The sequence below is a fragment of the Sinohyriopsis cumingii genome, chromosome 6 (genome assembly GCF_028554795.1).
Source record: "Sinohyriopsis cumingii isolate HCF-2022 chromosome 6, ASM2855479v2, whole genome shotgun sequence".
In the NCBI taxonomy this organism is placed as follows: domain Eukaryota; kingdom Metazoa; phylum Mollusca; class Bivalvia; order Unionida; family Unionidae; genus Sinohyriopsis; species Sinohyriopsis cumingii.
This window is the reverse complement of record NC_142966.1, coordinates 104994313-105018272: the sequence shown is the minus strand read 5'-3', so window position 1 is coordinate 105018272 and position 23960 is coordinate 104994313. Positions and strand designations below refer to the sequence as shown.

Below are 23960 nucleotides of genomic sequence, written 5' to 3'. Positions count from 1 at the left end.
TTACGTTGAATCTTGTAAAACTAGCTATAAACCTGACCTAATTACTCGACTGAAATGCTGACAGAAACAGTCGAAAGTAATGTATTTCATTTCTATAGCGCGATGGATAAACATTACATCTTTTCAAAGCTGTACGCAGATTAGGCCGACATTATGCGAGTCATAAAAACACAGGGATGGTATCCCATGTGTCCAAAATTAATATTATTTTGAACAGAATATTCTGGTGATACTTGCCTCTTTTCAAATGGTAAGCATTGCAGTATTTTATGTCAATCGGTCTAATTCGGTAATCGTTTTGCTTCAGAATTGGAGACGAAAACACTTAGGTGCGCAGATATGCCCGACAGCATTGTATATAAAAGTATAAAATATGAAATTCATGAAAAGATGAAAGATATAAATAAATAAAAGCAAGATATCAGTCAAAATATATAGCACATATACAACCACAAATAGGACAGGAGGACATCCCTAAATGGTCTGAAATGATCAACCAGTGAGTGCACCCTCCACACACACAAAAAAAAATCATTCCGGTTGATACATTCACAATTTATCTACCTAAAAGAGTATCATTGATGATGATGATGCGAAAGCGCTTGTAGGAATAAAAGATACATATATGTTACTAAATTTACCAGTTTATTTCTACGATTGAACGGGCACTTTTTTCTCGGATGTTTTGACCTTTTTTTTCTTCACTGCAATGATTCAATTGTCTGTGCTTATACTTGGATTTTCGTTTTTGAGTATAGATTTCAAAATTGGAGCAATTTCTTATATCGGGGCTTATTGTAGGGGAAATAAATCTAAATTTACAAAAGCTACCAGTCAGAGCCAAAGCAACAATACAGGTAGTTTATATTGCTAAGGCGGAATTTATTCACTGCCTCCGATTTAATTTATCGTTTACGATTTTCTCGTATAAATAAGTAAGAGTCCATGGTAACATGACATGTTCTGTTTTCCCAGATGGATGGGATTATAGTCCTACAACGTAAGACGTATCACATAGTTTTGTTTTGGTGTAAACACTATAGTCCTACATTAAGACCTTTGACGCTGATATTTATGTTTAGGGCGTAAGCACTAGTCCTACAGTGTAAGAATATAGCACATGTTGTTTTTGTTTTAGTGCCATCACCCCCACCCACTCACCCCCGAACAAAAATATATGGTGATGTGGCTCACAGGTGCTCGACGCGAGCTTGATGTTAAGAAAAAAATAATAATCTAAAGGAAAAAAATCATACAGAGTGACAAAAATACCTTAGATTACCCCCAAGACCCGTTCTGACATAGGACCCGCTCTATCATAATATGTAAGAGAGAAGGTACGGAAATTCCAAATACTTCGCTCCACCCATGACCCTCGATTTCCTTCTACTTTTTCCGTCTTTAAAGGCACGCGACCATACTATATGGCTTGTTTTACTTCTGAGATATTTTCTATCCATCAAGCCATCATTGACTTTTCTGCGTTGTACCAAAACATAAATAGTATGTGATACGTCTTACACTCTTGGACTAGTCCTACGATGTAAGACACATAACCCGATACTTTTGTTCTGGTGGGTGATGTGTCTTACTGCCTAACTAACGGTGCTGTGTAGCGTGTTTTGATGTAACAAAAGTCAAATTTTCAGGAATATCACACACAATTGGCCACAGGGGCCTGTTACAAAGAAAATCAAGGGATTAGGGTTATAACCTGTAACAATACATTGTTACAGGTTAGAACCCCCATCCCTTGATTTTCTATGTAACGAGTCCCTGTGCAGTTGGCAACCAATATACATCGCTTTTCTACAAAGTAAATTATACTGTTTTTGTCAGACTTTACTTACCCTGATGCCAAAATTGGGTTAAGTTGAAATATTATTTTTTAATGAAACAAATAAAAAATATATTATGCCTATTGGAACTGTAAGCAACGTTTCGTTTCATTCAAGAAACATATCCCCCACATGAACCTACATAAACATACTTTGGCATACTTTGACTACCATTGCATTGCAACAAATTCAAATGTATGTCAATGGAACATGAAAATGCATCCATTTGCTTGTGTCATATTTTCATTCTGCCAGGATAAAGACAGCACAGTAAGTATATTAATTACACATAAATTAGTGGAAGAGTGTCTATATAGGTTGCTAAATGTGTGAGATGTTCCTGAAACTTGGACTACTCATTTTGATGTCAACCAACATCAGAACACGCTAAACAAGGCCATTATTTGGATAGCAAGACATAGCACTAAAACAAAAACAACATATGCTATGTCTTACATTGTAGGAATAGTGATGTATTGTATGGGTTTTATGGTACCAATTGTCTTTCAATAGATCTTTGATTCAAACAGTTAGTAAAATAAGTGCTTTCTATTCTACTTCAGCATGCAAGTCATACTCTGTCATAGAGAACAATGTTACATTGTCAATTTGACAAGGACAAAACCAGGTACTCCACTGCATTTAAGAGAGATAATTCTGCTGGAACTAAACATAGCTAAGAGATTTGTCAAAAACATTTTGTTTGATTTGCATCACATTTATAAAACATTATTTAAAAAAATATAAAATATGATCTAGACACGATTTTTACATAATCTCACATGTTGATATGATACTCAACTTTTTTTAAGCCTGACAAAACTAGGATTTATGTAATGCATCAATCACAGCTAGTTTAGTTATTTCTGATTATAGATCCCTACACATTAAGCTCCACCCACTTTGGGTTGTACAGTTGGTGCCGTTATATCATATAGACTATAATGGATAGGATCAAGATCCTATTAACATGGTATTTAGACATTTGGGTTCAGTATCATAATGTGCAACATCTGAGCTAGTCCTACAGTGTAAGATGCTGCCCTTTATATTTGTTAGGGTCGACCTAAACATAAATATAAAAGGGTACATTTTACACTGTAAGACTAAGTAACTATCCTGCATGTAAACATAATGTCAAGAAGTTAACATTGCCATGAATATTAAAAATTGAATCACTGTTCAGTTGAAACATATAGATTTCCTTTACATGTACAAATTTAAGTGATTAAAAACCCTTTCATACCATAGCAGTTCCAATACCTTTGTACTTTTCAAGCATAAAATCATGAGGAACAAAATGTCTGCAAAATAATCTGCTTCATAACACAAATTTACAAACATAACTGGTGACATGACTTATGCTTTGCAATAAAAATTATTATCTAACTTGTTCAGGGTGGGGCTTTAAGGGTGTATTGCCATTCTTGGGAGTTTTGTTTCAATGTGTTTTCTTAGATCAGTATTATAAAGGCAAGTTAGTGTACCCAGTCATCCCATGAAATTTTTTACACTCCACCAGGGCAAGATTTCCAACATCATTGAAGGTAACCCCTAAAAAGTGATATTCTTCATTTGCAAGTGTGTAATATACTAACCAGAATAGTCTGACTCGCACTTTTAATTGGGTATCTCCAATCATAAACATTTTATCTTCACCCAGAGCATCTATAGTATCATTGCTAAAAATTGTTTACTTGAGTCCTGTCTCATTTACTGTGGAAACACATGATTATTCGGCTGAGAAGCTGTAATTAACTATGAAAGCCTATATAATGTAATCCTCTGTTGACTGCATTTTTTCCAGAATCTAAACACTGACCAACTCATTAAAAACTGTAGTCAGGTCAAGCATAGATTGTCATGATTGTCAAAAATTGCTATGAACAAGATGAGGTGCACATGGTCACCCCTTTTGCAAGTAATCACCCGCTTATTCTTTTTACGGTGCCCCATTTGTGATATATTAAAAAGTTTCTGACTTGTATAACATGGTATTTTAGTTATTTTAAGTATTACCATTAAAATCTTAACTAGAATGTTTCTTGCCCAATGGGAAAGCGACTGGCTAATATCTTTTCACCTTGATAAATGTGACCATTTTTATTTTACCAAATATAAATGTCCATTTAAATAAACATTAACTCCATAACCAGCCTTTCATAAAAGATTTCTTCAAGTTCACAACAATACAGTCCAATCTTAAATGGGACAAACACAGAAATGCTATCATTGGGTATTTTTTTAAAGAAATTTAAAACTATCATTCCAAATGTTAGAAAAAGCATATCAGACTCTCCTAAGACCTGAAGTAAAATACAGTAACAGTGTATGGTACCCATATCAATTTAACGAAGTAAATTTAAAAAATTGAAAACAATTAAGAATAAAATGTGCACACTGTGTTAAACAGGTACCTGAACATGAACTAAGCAACAGACATGATAAATACATTGGAATGGCCAGCTCTTGAATAATGCCAGCTATGTAGAAGGCTCATCCTATTTTATTATTGTACATGTATATTACCATGGTGCCATCTATCCAACTGAAATTTTGAAGAATTACTCCAGATTTAGATGTAATCTTGAAGTAAAGTTTTATTACTATCCAAACAAGCAAAAATACCCAAAACTATTCATTCTTTTCAAAAATACCTTAATGAAACAGTCTACCAAGAAGCAACAGTGGTGAAGGGTGTGTGTGGTTCAGAACTGTAATGGCAATCCATATACCTTGGAAAACTAACGTGATGAAATGATTACATCAGAAAACCTTCATTGGTAGTGCATAACCCTATTTAATTGTTTAATTTTGACTAATAATAGCCACATCATAATTCCTTTCTCTATTAGATTTCATATATTTAGATCATAAATTAGATGCATGCATCTGAACTTTTGAAATGAAGCTTGTCAACCATTTTGTTTTACCTGTTTGTGTTGTCGGTCATCATGTGACTTGCACCCCCACATGTAAGTCACCTGATCTTGTATTATACCCCCACTTGTAAGTCACATGATCTAGTTATGACTTTGTTGGAGTTCTTGTGCTTATGTAGAATAATTCTTATCAGAAATGCATGATGTTTTAAAACCTTATTTTTCTCACCTGTTTTTTTTCTCAGAAATCGTAACAAGTCTTTCTGCTGAACATCTTTTCTGGTCATGTTAAGCTCAGTGGACCACTACTTCACAGTGGCCAGTGTCAGTTGGCTTGGCTGGTACATGAGGAGAAAATTAGAAGCTGCAACCAAGGATGTTAAGAAAGCACAGGAAGAGACGCTCATGTCTCGAATCAAAGATAATGAGAACACCGAATATGGTATAAAGTATAGATTTTCAGAGATAAAAAACAGGAATGATTTTGTAAGGCTTCATCCGCTTACACGATATAGCCACTATGAGCCATACATTGAGCGAATGATGAAAGGTGAAAAAAATGTTTTGACTGCTGACCAGCCAATCATATTTGCTGTTACGTCAGGGACATCAGGGAAAAGTAGTATTATACCAATGTTAAAAAAGCAGCAGGGAGCATTTTTTATGCAGGGCATTGCCATTTTGTATGATTCTATGAGGAGAGCTTTCCCAGGAACAGGACGTCTTCAGAAGGATCTAAAGTTTTTCTATACTCCTCGTTTTCGGACTGCAGAATGCGGCATTCAGATTGGACCAAATTCATCATCTCCAGCCAACTCTAAGAGAATTTTAAACATGTACTCAACTCCCAAGGCAGGCTATGACATAATGACAGAGCCAGAAGCATTATATGTCCATCTCCTTTTTGGACTGAAGGACAAAAACATTGGAATAATTGAAGCCAATTTTGCATCTCTTGTTTACTCAGCCTTCAGGGCTCTTGATGCTAACTGGGACAATCTTGTCCATGATATAGAGAAAGGAGAAGTTTGCCCATCTTTGAATATTGAGGAAAAGGTCCGTCTTGAGCTCAATAAACAAATGAAGCCAGATCCCAAACGAGCCATAGAGTTGCGGAAAGCTAGGGAAGATGTAGGTCAAGTTGGAATCGTCAAACGAGTTTGGCCAAATATAAACTGCTTGGTAGCAGCTGACTCAGGCACTTTTGAGCTGTATGGTGAGAGACTGAGGGAGTTGTATTTTAAAGAAGTGCCTCTCTATTCCCCATTGTATGCTGCCTCTGAGGGCTTGCTTGGGGTAAATATTTGGCCTGAAGATCGCCCTAGCCGCTACCTGCTTGCTCCACAGTCGATGGTGTTTGAGTTTATTCCCATTGAACATTGTGAAGAGGAGCACCCCAAGACCACATTCCTTGAAGATGTAAGTCCATTTTGTTCTTGTATTTACTCCTTTCTTTGCATCGCAATAAATGTCATGACACATGAAGTACCAGGGTTTTCCTTTGACCCCACAGGGAGAGTCCCTGACTTTCAAATGTGTGAAAATTTGGGGGAGATCCCCCAGATTTTTAAGTTTGTGTTCAGTTAACTTTGGGACTCTTGAGGGATATTGTCAAGACTAAACATTCAAAGAAAGTCCCTGAGTACAGAATGCAAAACTTAAGCCACAACGATTCATCAATGTTCAAGAAAAAGGAATTTAGTTCTTCTGCAGAGAACATGAATTTCACTGCACACATTTTTATGTGGCAGTACTAAAGGAATAAAGCTTGACAAACTGCAATGACTTATTATTGTAACTTCTACAGTTGAAAAATCAATTGTGAGTATAATAAGATATGTCAACTTGCTGATGTCAGTGAACATTATAAAATCATGTATGAACAGATGATAAAGTCAGGAAGATTAAGTGACTACGAATTTAATCCCATATGGATTGCACCTTAAAACATAGGTTTTCTTGACATTATTGCTTGTTAAAATATTATGAGTCCTTGTTCGTTTAACATATAATTATCTTATTTTTACAACTTCATATAAAAGCAATGGTACTTTAAGGTGCATATTTCTTATGCTCACTGATATCTTATATCAATGAATGTATTATAATTGGCAGAGTGTCTGAATGCAGTAAGACAGGAATAGGCTAATCTTAAGACATATCTGAATCATACATTGTTCATGTTAGTACTGTGTAATTACCAATAGACAATTAAGATTGTATCAGACTGTCATGGGTACATCCTATTACTATTACCAGTAATCAGTTAATTCTTGTAAAAATGTAATGGGTACACCTATATACTATTACCAGTAATCAATTAAGACTTGTTTCAATGTCATCTATATAATATTAGCAATAATCAATATAGACTTGTATCACTGGCATGGGTACACCTGTGTACTATTACCAACAATCAATTAAGACTTGTTTCAATGTCATGGGTAAATCTATATAATATTACCAATAATCAATTACAACTTGTATCAATGTCATGGGTACATCTATGTACTATTAGCAATAATCAGTTAAGACTTGTAACAATGTCATGGGTACATCTATGTACTATTACCAGTAATCAATTAAGACTTGTAACAATGTCATGGGTACATCTTTGTACTATTACCAATAATCAGTATAGACTTGTATCACTGTCATGGGTATATCTATGTACTATTACCAATAAATTAAGACTTGTAACAGTGTCATGGGAACACCTATGTACTGTTACCAGTAATCAGTTAAGACTTGTAACAATGTCATGGGTACATCTATGTACTATTATCAGTAATCAGTTAAGACTTGTAACAATGTCATGGGTACATCTATGTACTATTACCAATAATCAGTATAGACTTGTATCACTTTCATAGGTACACCTGTGTACTATTACCAATAATAAGTATAGACTTTTATCACTGTCATGGGTACATCTATGTACTATTACCAATAAACAATTAAGACGTATATCAGACTATCTTGTTTACATCCTAATACTTTAACCAAAACACATGATCAGAGACAAAATTTGTGTTTAGAAGGAAAAATTTATTCAGATTTTTAAAATCATGAATTATATTATGTTGTTACTTTATAAACATAATTTCATGACAAATGGTGAAAGTATGTGGAAAATGTAATCATTTGAATAGTAGAACTTTGTTATAAATAAAAATTGACTCTGTGTAAGTTCAGAAAAAGAGAGTTGTTCTTTTAAGGATGATCACTTGTGAAATATTGGATTATTAAACTTTTTTTTTTTGAATTGATACACAGCAGTGTCTAAACATTTTATCCCATTCCAGTGTGTCAAAGATGTCCCATTCTAGCATTTCTAAGCAATCCCGTTCACAAACAAATTTTTGATGGGTGTGTATTTCTTGTGTTCATATTAGCTGAATAACTATTCCCATGTAAAAGTCATTGCAATTAAAGGTCTGGTAAAAAGTAACCTGTCACTAATTGCCCATAAAATAATGAGTATTTCAAAATAGGATGGATTTGTATAGGTTGAAGATCATAGACTCCTCTTGTCAAACATGCAGAGAAAATGGTATGTTGATGAGTTACATTTTTATGTGACACATTTATTGATATCACATCATATTTTTCAACATAAAGCCTGTGCTATTAACTTATGATCAAGATTTCCAAAATGGTCTAATATTCATTTTGTTGACTTTTATAATTTTCTTTCCCATTGCTATTATTGTGACTCTTAAATTGTTTGAGAATTTGCCTTTTCATTATTTAATAAGAGATAGAAGATGCAACCACATCGTTGTATATAGGTCTGACCTCATGAAGAGTTTATTGTGCTGTGATACACTAGGATGTCATATCTATGACAATGTAAATCAATGATCACATCATTTTGGGTTGCACAATACCAATTGATTCTGCAAAGGCAAACTAGCTTAATGTTCCAAAGTCCCTGCCCTAGGATGTGTGGGACCCAAGTCACCATGCAGGGCTCAAGGCAGCAAGTAATGAGTGGGACCCCAAGCCAAAACAATGTATTGCGGAGATGATTTCCTGAAAGTGTGGGGCCCAAGGCGGTTGTCTCGTTCGCCTTGCCCTAGGGCTGGACCTAATGTTCCAGACACTTGAAGGCTGCAAACAGCCACGGTGATGAGTGTTGTTCATTGATGATGAGTATATTAAAAGAGAATGTAGATTTTTTAAAAATCTCTTATACTGTATCTTGTTTTTGAATGGCCTAAAAATAAAAAAACCCATTATTTTACAGGTTGAAGTTGGGCGTGTATATGAACTGGTTATCACCAATGCCAGTGGCCTATATAGGTACAGATTTGGAGATGTGATTAAGGTTGTTGGCTTCTACAATCAGTGCCCTGTGATAGAGTTTCAATACAGGTGGGCATCAATTTAAATATTTAATAATGTATCATAATATAGTGTGAAACAGCTCAATCCATGCTGTTGCAATTGTTCTCACATTTATTTGCAAATGAGCAATTCCTTTATCAGTCTGTGTTAAATATTTGTGACCAGATATTTGCAGTATTTGATTTGGAACATTAGATTGTACAGAAGATGTAAACAAATCTCTTTTTGAGTCAGACTTACATCACATTTATCGTGTAAACATGCTTTGGTTGGAAAAGTTCTGTCAGTTGGGGAGACCGGTTTAAGTCTACATTCTTCTTTGAACAAAGGTGAGTTTATTTACTTCAGTAAGTTCACATTTAAACCATGCTTATATATAGGGTAGATTCCATGCTTCAGATGTACTGTCCCTCCATCCCCACCCCCACCCTTGCTATCATCTGAGCCGTACTTGTTGTTATTGTTCTTGTCTTGGGGGTTTTGCCATTTTGTTATGATGTTTTACATATGACATAACAAACCTCTGTGGCAATATTGAAACAGATGAGACCATTTTTCCCCAATTCCCTTTCACGAGTCGAATAAAAAAAATGGCAGCCAAATATGTTCCATGAAAACAACAAATTCCAGAAGGCGAGGTTAAATTTTTTCAGACAATCGCAGCCAATCAGTAAAGAGAATATGAACAATAACTTCATGGTCTTATTTGGACCAATCAGAATCACATAAAGTGATATGTTCACATGTTATAATATAAAAAATATGAAACTGCACACACTATAGGCAGAGTGTACCGACTATGTGATAAAGGGCTCTGTGTCATTCAAAAAGTAGAATCTAGCACAAATATAATGGCAAATCTGTTTACCCAACACTTTTGTTTTTTTTTTATATTTATACACTTTTTATTTGCATTTGAGCCTCAAAATACATGCTACCCATGGAGATGCAATTTTTCTTTTAAATCCTGACTATCCATTCTGATTTGGAATTTTGTACGTGAAAATATATTCTGTACTCTACTTTTACTGCAAGCCTGTGATTTCCACCAATGCATGCTTAGTACAAACAGCACGAGTAAGACACTATTTCTGGGTCAAGTATGATGTAGTAACTACAACATTGAAAGCTTTTTGAACCTGATGATGGCCATGAACGTGCAGACAAAATAGAATTTTCAAAGCATAAATATAAAACAGAGACATTTTTGTACATTGTTCATTGTACAGACATTTTTGTACATTGTTTATTGTACAGATCTAATTTTTCTTGTGCTCATGGCGGATGGTTTGACTGTAAAAAACATGGAGTCTAAAATGACACAGATACTTTATTCAGCATTCATGGAGATATCTTTTAGACAGTACCTATCTTAGCACCTTACAGTGATACAAACTTAAGTGTACCAGACGTACAAATATTTTGTAGTTATCCAAACAGTATTATTTGTTTGATATGAAAGATTTGTGTTCAAATCATAAAGGACTTTATTTCAGGTTTATGCAGTTAGAAGTGAAAGGAAACACAATACTCCTCCTCCTTCATGAAATTAAGCTAGATTTGGCTTATTTGTGTGTTGTGTTTTCATGTGATTCGTTTTATAATAACATTGTTAAAATGGAACGATTGCTTGGAAAATTAGAAGCAAGGGGAAGTGCTACACATAAGTATAGTGTTATGTATATCTATATTTTTTTGTAACTCTGGTACATGATTGTGTCTATTTTATGTGTAATTTTTGTCCATGAATTGTGATGATCATCTATAGCCATGATATTAGTTAATTTTTGTACATGGGTACAAAATTCTATTTCAAGATATTTAGAGTATAGATTGGTCAGGATATTTAAGTAGTTGTTGATGTAGGTCTTTCTGATTATTAGTAATAATTTTATTAATAATATATGTTTAAGAATTTGGGGTTGTTTTTCATTGTACAGGATCTTTATATGGGTTCTTAGAAGAATTAAGGTTTTTACCATTTGATGGGTTAGGTTACATTAATTAGTATCCTAGAATATTAGATTGAGTAGTAAGATCTGTCACATGGGGTGTATTGCAACATATAGTAAGATCTGTCACATGGGGTGTATTGCAACTTATAGTAAGATCTGTCACATGGGGGGGTATTGCAACATATAGTTATAATAAACTCATGAAGATGTATGTAATGAGAGCATTGAGCAATTAGATTAATTCCTATTTCTGATTCTCATTTCATATGTTAATATCAGTGTGCAGATGTGTTTTTTGTTGTGTTTAAATAACTTGAGATGAGACACTTATTAGGATTATTCATTGGAATTGCAAAGTGCTCATTGGACTAGAACATCATTCTGGGATTATTGTGAATTATTCAGAGGAAGTCTAGACAATGCCATTTGTGATACATATGTTCAAGGATCTTAAATTCATTTGGAATATTAGATTCTTTTGGACTTGAATAGAACATTTTAGTGTTATTTTGGATTCAATTCATAATGCTATAAGTTCCTCTTATGTTTTCATTTTATAACTTTGATAATTAAATTATTTGTTACGTTTTGCAAAATATGATTTTGCTTCTTTCTGCCACTTAGTTTATGACCATAAAGTTGTAACAATGGAAAACAACACTTCTTTGCCTGAAGGATTGCATATCTTGAAATGGGGGGAAAAACAGGTCTATAATAGTCAGTCAAACAGGTCTGTTGATCAGGTACATATTGGTGGTAAATTCATATTGTATAAATACTATGTTTTATGTTGTAACGTGGAATTAATTATTATGGATCTGTCTTTATTAATTTTGTCAATCACTGGGTGACATACAAATGAGCTTCACCAATTGGTTGGTGTTTAATGGCAGATCAGTACATGGTAAACTGTTTATTACCAGGGCAACAGGCAAATGGGCATACAGTGCTATGCCCAGAAATGTACCATGGGAGATAACTCAGGCTGGTTTTAGAACCCACATCCTGCTCATTGTGAATTCAGCACACAAACCATGAGTCATTATGGGCTCCCTTACATAATCTGGAATAGTAATTAAGATGGTGTTAAAATGATGTTGATATTAAACTAGTTTTTTATTTTTTGCATATCTGAAAATTTTAGACATTTTCTTGCTTTTGTTTCTTTGCAGACAAGGCCAGTTTCTGAATGTGTGTGGAGAGAAAACTTCAGAGAATGCATTTTATCAGGCCCTCTGTGATGCACTGAAGAAGTCAGGTGTCCGACTTGTGGACTACTGCTGTGCAGAAAGTCTGATGGTGGACACAAAAACTACAAGTATGAAATCATGCTTTTGCCCTGCCATGAATGTGGAAAAGGCATATGGCATATTATTTCACTCTAATTTCCATCTCTTCTGGCATACTGTCCATCTGTCCTCCTTCCACCTCTTACATATTGATTATGTTTTGCATTGAGGTCAGTATTACCTGCAAAATCATACAACTTTGCCTAAAGTTAGTGTGACCTACATGTAATTTTTTTATTGATTTATATTTTAATATTAGTAATAACACTACCTACTACTACTGTGTTGTTGTCTCATTTCCTGGAGCTAGTCCCCTGTCCAGGGTTCATATGCCCTCTATTAAGTGATTCAAGATCTAAAACAATGGTCTCCAGCTTGTGGGGCCACATGGTTTTTCCAAGGTGTATGTATTTTCTCAGGTTTGAGCATCTGCCTCAGATGTTGGAGGTCTTGGGTTCGAACCCCGACTGAGTAATACTAAAGACTTAGAAAAACGGTACTAGCATCTGCCTCGCTTGGCACTCAGCATAAGAGGTTAGTGTTAGGACAGGTTGGCCTGGTGTCAGGATAGTGTGACTGGGTGGGACATGGTGCCACATGTCTGCTGCATTATGCCCCAGTGCTAGATGCCACTATAAACTGCCACACTAGAGACATGGTAGCAATATGACTGAACAAATGTTAAAGCTAAGTTGAGATGCATACAGTAAAATTTAGCTTGAGCAACCATGTCTGGGAAGTGAGAAACATAGCATCTAAAGACAGATGCTTGCTGAACAGATCATTTTCTTTAATATTTTGGTTTATTGGACTTTGAAGTACTGACTTTTCCAAACAGGTGATTGCTTTACTATGGGTAGCCTTTAAAGCAGGTTCCTGGCTGTGTACCTGGTGTTAATATAACCAGCATTCACTAACTGAATTTGGGTTAGGACTGTCTCCCTTTCACCAGAGACTGGAGACTGTAAGACAACTGCCTGCGAAATGTATGGCCAGACTTGTAACAATATTAATTTCAGAGACAGCTTTCTTGTAGAATGAATATAGTTTATAAATGGACTATTTGCACAGATGGACAGCTATCCAGACAGTCTGTATATATTTAAAAATGAAACAGCTCATTCCACTGAAGAGAAAAATATCTTCACCCTATAATTACAGTAGATGTACACAAATGACAAGGGAGATGATGTTGTCTCATATTAATCAAAAGTGTATCTAGACTAAGAATAGCTCTCAGACAATATCCTGAATTTGCGTGGCTCAAAATAAATCTATTTGTAGCCACCTTTGAAAGATATACTGTAGAGAACCTCTTAGTAAAGATGCATGTTTGTGATGTGTAAATTTAAAGACAAAGTAATTTTGTGAACATGATTGATAAAATTTCAGGCAAGGACCTTACACCAGGCTATCACTTGATTGATTTAATTCAGGTAAGGACTTTACACTAAGCTATCACTTGATTGATTTAATTCAGGTAAGGACTTTACACTAAGCTATCACTTGATTGATTTAATTCAGGTAAGGACTTTACACTAAGCTATCACATGATTGATTTAATTCAGGTAAGGACTTTACACTAAGCTATCACATGATTGATTTAATTCATGTAAGGACAATACACTAGCAGGGATGGTCCTGGCTTTTAAAAAGCTGTCGCCAAAAAAATCGCCAACCTCAATATTTTGTCGCCAATTTTCAAAAAGTGTCGCCAAAAAAAGTAGTGTCCATTTTTCCAAGTGTTAATTTAGTCTATTAATGTAACAGGCAATGAAAATTACAAAAGATGGATTAGTTAATACTTTAATTACAACAAGCATTAACAAAATGTTACAAAGTGTTACATGAAGATCCGTCGCGATTTTAGGGCTGCCCACTTGTTGAATGCAGTTTCAAAGTCTAATTTTTCACATCTGTACATGCTGATTCTCATTAAATTCTCGAGAGATGAGATGCAGAGCTTATTTCTGATGTCAGTTTTTATGAAGTTCATCTTACTGAATCCACGTTCACAGTGTACAGTGCTGACAGGTGACACCAGTAGTCTCTCAGCAGCCCCCCCCCCCCCCTTATGGCTAGCTTCACAAAACTTGTAGCGAATCGCTTCCTAAATCCCAAGAATGATCACTGAATGCTGTATAAATTTTCTCGACAAGAAAATAGGATCTCCATTCCCACGAATGAAACTTACACGAGTCAACACCTGGCAATATTGGACCGTATATATAAGCATAAATTCACACCCAACTTCGGGATTCTTTCACTCCTGTATTTTGAGAAATAAATAATTATTATTAATTATGCAAAACTGTTTTTTTTTTTTTTTTTTTTTTTTTTTTGCTATTTCTTGTTGCGGAGTTTAAGTCTCTGCAGCCGTAACACAGGACTGATGGCAAAAGGAAAAGATCAATGAGTAAAATGCTGCACTGGCGACAGATGTAATTGTGATTTAGATTGTTTCCATTTGCTTTGTATTTATACACAGTTGTCGGTACTTCAAAGCTTATCAGTTTTCTATGAAGGTTCAGCAAAACTATTGTATTGGTATATGTATAAAAACAACAGAAGGATTAGCCATACAATTAATTGTATCTGTTCTATTCGCGTCTTCAGAAGTCGGTCAGTTGTAGGTATAGTGCGGTAGCATGATTGACTGTATCGCAGCATACAGTACTCAGCCCAGATGTCAGCATAAGCAGATTATGATGTAACAATGTACTGTAAAGATGGGGTTGTCAATAAGAACAAAGGATTGTTTGTGTAACAGATTGATACCAATGCATTGCTTAGTCAAGTTTGTGGCTTCCTTTCGTTCTGCCTTTTAATTTATCCAGTCCAAATCCATGATTGTATGTACAAATTAAATAACCAAAACGTATGTCGCCAAAAAGATCGCCAGATGGGATATTTTTGTCGCCAAGAAGGAAAACAAATCGCAATTTGCGACATTGGCGAAGCCCAGGACAATCCCTGCACTAGGCTATCACTTGATTGATTTAATTCAGGTAAGGACTATACACCAGGCTATCACTTGATTGATTTAATTCAGGTAAGGACTATACACTAGGCTATCACTTGATTGCAATGATTTAATTCAGGTAAGGACTTTACACTAAGCTATCACATGATTGATAAAATTTCAGGCAAGGACTTTACACTAAGCTATCACTTGATTGATTTAATTCAGTTAAGGACTTTATACTAAGCTATCGCTTGATTGATTTAATTCAGGTAAGGACTTTACACTAAGCTATCACTTGATACATAAAATTTCAGGCAAGGACTTTACACTAAGCTATCACTTGATTGATTTAATTCAGTTAAGGACTTTACACTAAGCTATCACTTGATTGATTTAATTCAGGTAAGGACTTTACACTAAGCTATCACTTGATTGATTTAATTCAGTTAAGGACTTTACACTAAGCTATCACTTGATTGATTTAATTCAGGTAAGGACTTTACACTAAGCTATCACTTGATTGATTTAATTCAGTTAAGGACTTTACACTAAGCTATCACTTGATTGATTTAATTCAGTTAAGGACTTTACACTAAGCTATCACTTGATTGATTTAATTCAGGTAAGGACTTTACACTAAGCTATCACTTGATTGATTTAATTCAGTTAAGGACTTTACACTAAGCTATCACATGATTGATAAAATTTCAGACAAGGACTTTACACTAAGCTATCACTTGATTGATTTAATTCAGTTAAGGACTTTACACTAAGCTATCACTTGATTGATTTAATTCAGTTAAGGACTTTACACTAAGCTATCACTTGATTGATTTAATTCAGGTAAGGACTTTACACTAAGCTATCACTTGATTGATTTAATTCAGTTAAGGACTTTACACTAAGCTATCACATGATTAATAAAATTTCAGACAAGGACTTTACACTAAGCTATCACTTGATTGATTTAATTCAGTTAAGGACTTTACACTAAGCTATCACTTGATTGATTTAATTCAGGTAAGGACTTTACACTAAGCTATCACTTGATTGATTTAATTCAGTTAAGGACTTTACACTAAGCTATCACTTGATTGATTTAATTCAGTTAAGGACTTTACACTAAGCTATCACTTGATTGATTTAATTCAGTTAAGGACTTTACACTAAGCTATCACTTGATTGATTTAATTCAGGTAAGGACTTTACACTAAGCTATCACTTGATTGATTTAATTCAGTTAAGGACTTTACACTAAGCTATCACTTGATTGATTTAATTCAGGTAAGGACTTTACACTAAGTTATCACTTGATTATTTAATTCAGTTAAGGACTTTACACTAAGCTATCACATGATTAATAAAATTTCAGACAAGGACTTTACACTAAGCTATCACTTGATTGATTTAATTCAGTTAAGAACTTTACACTAAGCTATCACTTGATTGATTTAATTCAGGTAAGGACTTTACACTAAGCTATCACTTGATTGATTTAATTCAGTTAAGGACTTTACACTAAGCTATCACTTGATTGATTTAATTCAATTAAGGACTTTACACTAAGCTATCACTTGATTGATTTAATTCAGTTAAGGACTTTACACTAAGCTATCACTTGATTGATTTAATTCAGGTAAGGACTTTACACTAAGCTATCACTTGATTGATTTAATTCAGGTAAGGACTTTACACTAAGCTATCACTTGATTGATTTAATTCAGTTAAGGACTTTACACTAAGCTATCACTTGATTGATTTAATTCAGTTAAGAACTTTACACTAAGCTATCACTTGATTGATTTAATTCAGGCAAGGACTTTACACTAAGCTATCACTTGATTGATTTAATTCAGGTAAGGACAATACACTAGGCTATCACTTGATTGATTTAATTCAGGTAAGGACTTTACACTAAGCTATCACTTGATTGATTTAATTCAGGTAAGGACTATACACCAGGCTATCACTTGATTGATTTAATTCAGGTAAGGACTATACACTAGGCTATCACTTGATTGCAATGATTTAATTCAGGTAAGGACTTTACACTAGGCTATCACTTGATTGATTTAATTCAGGTAAGGACTATACACCAGGCTATCACTTGATTGATTTAATTCAGGTAAGGACTTTACACTAGGCTATCACTTGATTGATTTAATTCAGGCAAGGACTTTACACTAAGCTATCACTTGATTGATTTAATTCAGGTAAGGACAATACACTAGGCTATCACTTGATTGATTTAATTCAGGTAAGGACTTTACACTAAGCTATCACTTGATTGATTTAATTCAGGTAAGGACTATACACCAGGCTATCACTTGATTGATTTAATTCAGGTAAGGACTATACACTAGGCTATCACTTGATTGCAATGATTTAATTCAGGTAAGGACTTTACACTAGGCTATCACTTGATTGATTTAATTCAGGTAAGGACTATACACCAGGCTATCACTTGATTGATTTAATTCAGGTAAGGACTTTACACTAGGCTATCACTTGATTGATTTAATTCAGGTAAGGACTATACACCAGGCTATCACTTGATTGATTTAATTCAGGTAAGGACTATACACTAGGCTATCACTTGATTGCAGTGATTTAATTCAGGTAAGGACTTTACACTAAGCTATCACTTGATTGATTTAATTCAGTTAAGGACTTTACACTAAGCTATCACTTGATTGATTTAATTCAGTTAAGGACTTTACACTAAGCTATCACTTGATTGATTTAATTCAGGTAAGGACTTTACACTAAGTTATCACTTGATTATTTAATTCAGTTAAGGACTTTACACTAAGCTATCACATGATTAATAAAATTTCAGACAAGGACTTTACACTAAGCTATCACTTGATTGATTTAATTCAGTTAAGGACTTTACACTAAGCTATCACTTGATTGATTTAATTCAGGTAAGGACTTTACACTAAGCTATCACTTCATTGATTTAATTCAGTTAAGGACTTTACACTAAGCTATCACTTGATTGATTTAATTCAATTAAGGACTTTACACTAAGCTATCACTTGATTGATTTAATTCAGTTAAGGACTTTACACTAAGCTATCACTTGATTGATTTAATTCAGGTAAGGACTTTACACTAAGCTATCACTTGATTGATTTAATTCAGGTAAGGACTTTACACTAAGCTATCACTTGATTGATTTAATTCAGTTAAGAACTTTACACTAAGCTATCACTTGATTGATTTAATTCAGGCAAGGACTTTACACTAAGCTATCACTTGATTGATTTAATTCAGGTAAGGACAATACACTAGGCTATCACTTGATTGATTTAATTCAGGTAAGGACTTTACACTAAGCTATCACTTGATTGATTTAATTCAGGTAAGGACTATACACCAGGCTATCACTTGATTGATTTAATTCAGGTAAGGACTATACACTAGGCTATCACTTGATTGCAATGATTTAATTCAGGTAAGGACTTTACACTAGGCTATCACTTGATTGATTTAATTCAGGTAAGGACTATACACCAGGCTATCACTTGATTGATTTAATTCAGGTAAGGACTTTACACTAGGCTATCACTTGATTGATTTAATTCAGGTAAGGACTATACACCAGGCTATCACTTGATTGATTTAATTCAGGTAAGGACTATACACTAGGCTATCACTTGATTGCAGTGATTTAATTCAGGTAAGGACTTTACACTAGGCTATCACTTGACTGATTTAATTCAGGTAAGGACTTTACACTAGGCTATCACTTGATTGATTTAATTCAGGTAAGGACTATACACTAGGCTATCACTTGATTTAATTTCAGGCAAGGATTATGCACCAGGCTATCATGTGTTTATTGAGCTTGAGAAGGATCAAGTAAATCAGCATATTCACATCCCTGTAAGTATTATTAATGATAACATAAAATATTTGTGAGCTCATACACACGTCTAAGTTACAAAATGTTAGCCATGACTCACGTTAATAACTATAAAGTGTGCAGTTATTGGCCATAACAATATGGTAGTGATTTTATGTCAGAATGTTGCTGTTTTATTAACATTGCAAAAATGTGAAAGTGCTGCAAATAATACAGTGTCCTGAAGCAGGAAAACTCTGTAAATAAGTTTACTCTTTCATGTTTTTTCCCAGATTATCATTTAGCTTTTTATGTGGTAAAATTAGCAACATGAGCTGTACAAATCAGACCTTTCATCTTCCAAGATGCAGCAGAAATAGTTTCCACACAGCACCATCATTCAGTACAACAGGTAATGTGAATAAGATGTGATATTCCCTGTAGTCACAAAACTTCTCAGCTGAGTATGCACTCTTGAGTTTCACATTTGACAGTGGACAGTCTGATTAATATCTCAAAATCAGAGAGCTGATATTTAATTGTTGGATGTTGTTAAAAATGGATAGTATTTCATGAAAATGTATCTAAATGAATGTAATCTAAAGAAACAATATTCTTTGTGAACGTAATAATTGTTGAATAATAGTTTTCATAATATTCATGGTTACCACTGACCATAGATTTAAAATCCCAATGAAATATTATTCTTTTTTGGGAAACAGTAAACCTCCCTTTTCCAAAAAAATTGTCATACTTTTCACCTAAAAATGACGTTTGATCAGGTGTCATGTTATAAATGCTTCTTTTTGTTTGGATAAAACATCAAGTCCTAGAGTCAATCAGTTTTAATAGAAGTAATTTATTATAGGATTTTTTATTTTTTTATTTTTATGTGTTTCTGTGTAGTGTGCTTTGTTTATTTCTGTTTATGGGGTTCATTTTAATACAGAGCTGACTTCAAAGACCAAAACATTTTATTTGGTTTGCACATCATCAGGGTCTCAGTTCAGTGAATTACAGTGTATTGAAAATAAATGAGAAAATTTATGTCACAAAATGATTCATTTTCAGGGGATCTTAGTATACAGATATTTTGGTCTTGAGAGGTTCCACTGTATCTTATCAATAAATATCTTGATCCTGAACAATATTTTGAAATCGTGCAAGTGTTGGTTATGTAATAAATATGGCATGTGAAGGATAGTAAGTTTTATTGAGGAAATACGTAGACAAAGAAAGTTATTTCGTATAAGAGCATCATTTGAAAAATCTGAACTTTTAGCTCGGTGGAGATCAGTATTTCCTGGCTATAACAATTTGTCTCTAAAATTCCCAAATTTTTGCATCAAAATCATTGGAGCCAATGTAAATTGTTGCTTATTCTACAGAATTTGAGGGGGCCCCAAGTGGCCGAGTGGTCTAAAGCGCTGTCCGTTAGGGATCACTACCATCTCACCTCTGTCTGCAAGGGTTCGAGTTTCAAATTCAGCTCATGTGGGTATGCGAGAAAGCTTGCCAGTAGCTTCTCGTGGGTCGGTGGTTCTTTCCAGGGTTTTCCCAGGTTCTTCCTCCACCATTAATACTGGCCACCATGTATAGCCTATCGTGTGCTGAAAAATGGTGTTAAACCCTACAACAACAGTACACATATCCCTACCTCATAAGATCGTAAGAAAATACATATATTCACCAAGTGTTACAGAAAATTGCCAATAAATACAGCATTTTAAGAAGAAGCTTGCAAATCACGTGCAAAATCATCTGAGCTCACTCATTCTAGAACCTTAGGCTAAAAGATTATTTCCAAGTCAGACCAAGCTGAAATCTAAATTCGTTCTCCAGAATAGTAACAATCTCAGCCCTTAGAGTGGTAGCAAACTCAGCCCCCAGTGTGACTTTGTGCTCATCTCGAGTTTGTGGACAATAGATTTTGTCTGACTTCAAAATCACTACAAAATTAACCAGGCAACATATGCCAATGTTTGGACAACAGACTTACATCAGAGCTTTTACTCAACTTGACTAAAACAAAGGAAAATTAACCCAGAAAAATTGTATTTCTTTTTCAGCTTGATGAATCTTTGAGGACAGTGTCCTATGTCTATTCATCATTCCGGAGGAAAGGAAGCATCAGTCCTGTCAGGGTTTACTTTGTGAAGCCTGGGACTTTCCAAGATCTCAGAGCATTTCTCATTGAAAATACAACTGGTTCACCAAACCAGTTTAAAGTTCCTCGAGTTCTGAAGCGTCAGGATGCAGTTAATTTTGTCATGGATAGGGTGGTCATTTGTCAGGCTTGAAAGATTGTCATATATTGATTCACAAAGGTACAGACTTATCATATTCATGCTATTTGTGATGCTCAAGTTATTAGCACAGGATGTGATACATGCTCATTTTCTAGAATGACGTTTTTTATTTCTGTTCTGCCATCACCTGCAGAACAGGAAAGCATTGATGAAAGCTGTATCACTTAATTTGTGACATATTCCAGATTAGTGTCAAATCAATATACTGAAATTTAACAGTAGCATTTTATGTACTAAAGATGTCTTTATTGTCAACATTTTAAGACATTTAATTGAAGAGAATTTATTTAATACATCAGATAATGAAATGACTTTTTTGTAAACATGTTAAATTCAGCATTTCACATCTACTCTTTTTTGGCTAAATAACTATTAATCTTTTGTGCCAGTTCCAGTTAAGAGGATGTACAAATTCTTCATCATTACCTTTTTCTGTGCAGTGAAAATTTGCCAAGTTTCAGGATTCCCACACACTTTGAAACAATCATTTCCATGTGAAATTGATTTCTTCAGGGTTCAGTTATGACCCTTACTGAATGGAATTAACTCTTTACATTCTGCAGGTATTTACTGCCCTCCCTACCAAGCCTGATAAACAGCCTGCCATTTAGCTGCTGTTTGTAGGCTGAATCCTAGAGCTTATCATAATGACTGACTATGAGAGCGTCTCGAGTTAGTGCACATGCTGTCTACATTTTCTATATCAATCTTGTCCCATGCAAACTATGTAATTTAATAAAAACTAAAATTTTAAACACTTACCAAAGTTTTTTGCCACTCAATTCCTCCACCAAGTACAGGAATCAGTGTTAATATTCACATATTCATAATAAAAAATATACCTCAAGATATCTGTTGCGTTTATAATGTATATTAGACTACTTTTCTCAGCACTATTCTATACAGCTGGAATATTTCCCTTGCATTTTCATCTAAATGAAATATTGGCCCTGAACCTACTGTAAAGTTGTTCACCTGTACCAGTTCACGTGTTCCGATCAGACAAGAGCATCGCATGTTTCATCCTCAGATTCAGATAAATCTGAAATGTCATGTGTCGAAACAGGACTTGTACTAATGCCCGATCCTTTGTCTTGAATCTAATCATTAAAGGCAATGTCATTTGCAGTCAAGTCATCACTTTTGAATCCACAAAACCTTCATTGGAATCATCATCGAAATACATGAATGTTGCCATTTTGTTTCACTTTGACAATTGACTTTTATTGGAAATTCCCACACATATGCTGTAAAACTACTAATAGAACACTTTCATCACTTTATGTAAGGACTATTTTTACTGGCTAAATATTGTTAAAAAAGACAGATGTTTCCAATTTTATCCAATGCAAAGCTTTAATATGAAACATTTATATGTGTCTCGGGGGGGGGGGGGGTTCCCAACCCTTTGCTGGTATGTATCAGCCAGTAGGGACAGAAAGAGAATTAGCAGCTTGTATTTGCATCTCTGGGGACAAGGCAGTTTTTAGCATCGCATATATGCATTAGCAGAAGGTTTTAAAAAATAATTTGACTTAGAAAACAACCATTTTTCTAAAATTCAGAAGCCATTTTCTGTGAGTCTCTCCTATGACATCTGAAACAGACATGTGACCCTGTACTAAACTTCACAATGTATCACTAGAAACAAGCATAATTATTGAACTCTATAAATCTGCATGTACCTCATTTTAATTTACAGAACAAAAATGTTTGCTTGATTATGCTAAACTGCATATATTGGTATGAAGATATTTTAGAAAATGTCATTTGATTTTTTTTTTACTAGGAGCCTTTAAAACTGATATACCATTGTATAGAAAGGACTGAATTTGTTTTCATCATCATTTCAACTCTACTTATGCATGTCAAGGGGGGAAAATTTTCCTTAGCATTATTCCAAGCACTTGTCTTTGGAATGATTTATAACACATATTTGTCCTCATCATTACTTTACACAGTATACTTGTACGTATTACTCCACTACTTATATTCTTAATAAAACAAGACTGGCATCTGACACAAGCTTGATATTAGAAGGACTTTATACTTGCTATCTTCACACTGTTTTAATGATTTGAACCCATTTTACTATCAAGTTTTCATTGTGAGCCTGTGTATATAACAAAGTTGGCTCCCTTTGCGACCTGTTCTGGACTGGTAACACATAGGCAGATTAAGCAAAAGTAATGGCTAATTTAACAATGTTTTAAGTTTTAAGCAGTGAGAAGTTCACAGTGAAAGGTAGCAAATGTACACAGGTATTTTCATTGTGTGAATCCACATCACTTTATGCTGTCAACAAGTGGTAAATTTTTACATGTTCAGAATTAAATGATTTTCCTGAGCCTTACTTTTGTCTGGTAGGTGCTTCAACATCTGCCTTCAGTGGAAGCCAACTATGGACTTTATATTTATTGCAATTATAGTCAGAGACACCCAGAACATGGGATTCGGAATTGAAAATTGTCCCAAACGTTTGTGGATTTTTATGTATTTAGCAAAGTCTGATAGTAAAATTC

The 23960-nt window shown here is 34.4% G+C and overlaps 1 protein-coding gene across 1 annotated transcript; it reads left to right on the top strand.

The window, feature by feature from the left end:
- Positions 1–795: 795 nt before the first annotated feature.
- Positions 796–22285, top strand: LOC149797628 (GH3 domain-containing protein-like). The gene is made up of 6 exons (XM_089962522.1): positions 796–857; positions 4966–6139; positions 8970–9097; positions 12198–12343; positions 19094–19170; positions 21199–22285. The coding sequence occupies exons 2-6, from the start codon at positions 5006–5008 to the stop codon at positions 21427–21429; spliced, it is 1716 nt and encodes a 571-aa protein (XP_089818648.1). The 5' UTR covers positions 796–857; positions 4966–5005; the 3' UTR covers positions 21430–22285.
- The last annotated feature ends 1675 nt before the right edge of the window (positions 22286–23960 follow it).

What these genes read in the sequence shown, in the direction of transcription:
- LOC149797628 (XM_089962522.1), top strand. Translation starts at nt 5,006, where the DNA reads ATGTTAAGCTCAGTGGACCACTACTTCACAGTGGCCAGTGTCAGTTGG. An exon ending in AGACCACATTCCTTGAAGAT is followed by an intron (nt 6,140 to 8,969) that starts GTAAGTCCATTT and finishes ATTATTTTACAG; the next exon opens with GTTGAAGTTGGGCGTGTATA. An exon ending in GTGATAGAGTTTCAATACAG is followed by an intron (nt 9,098 to 12,197) that starts GTGGGCATCAAT and finishes GTTTCTTTGCAG; the next exon opens with ACAAGGCCAGTTTCTGAATG.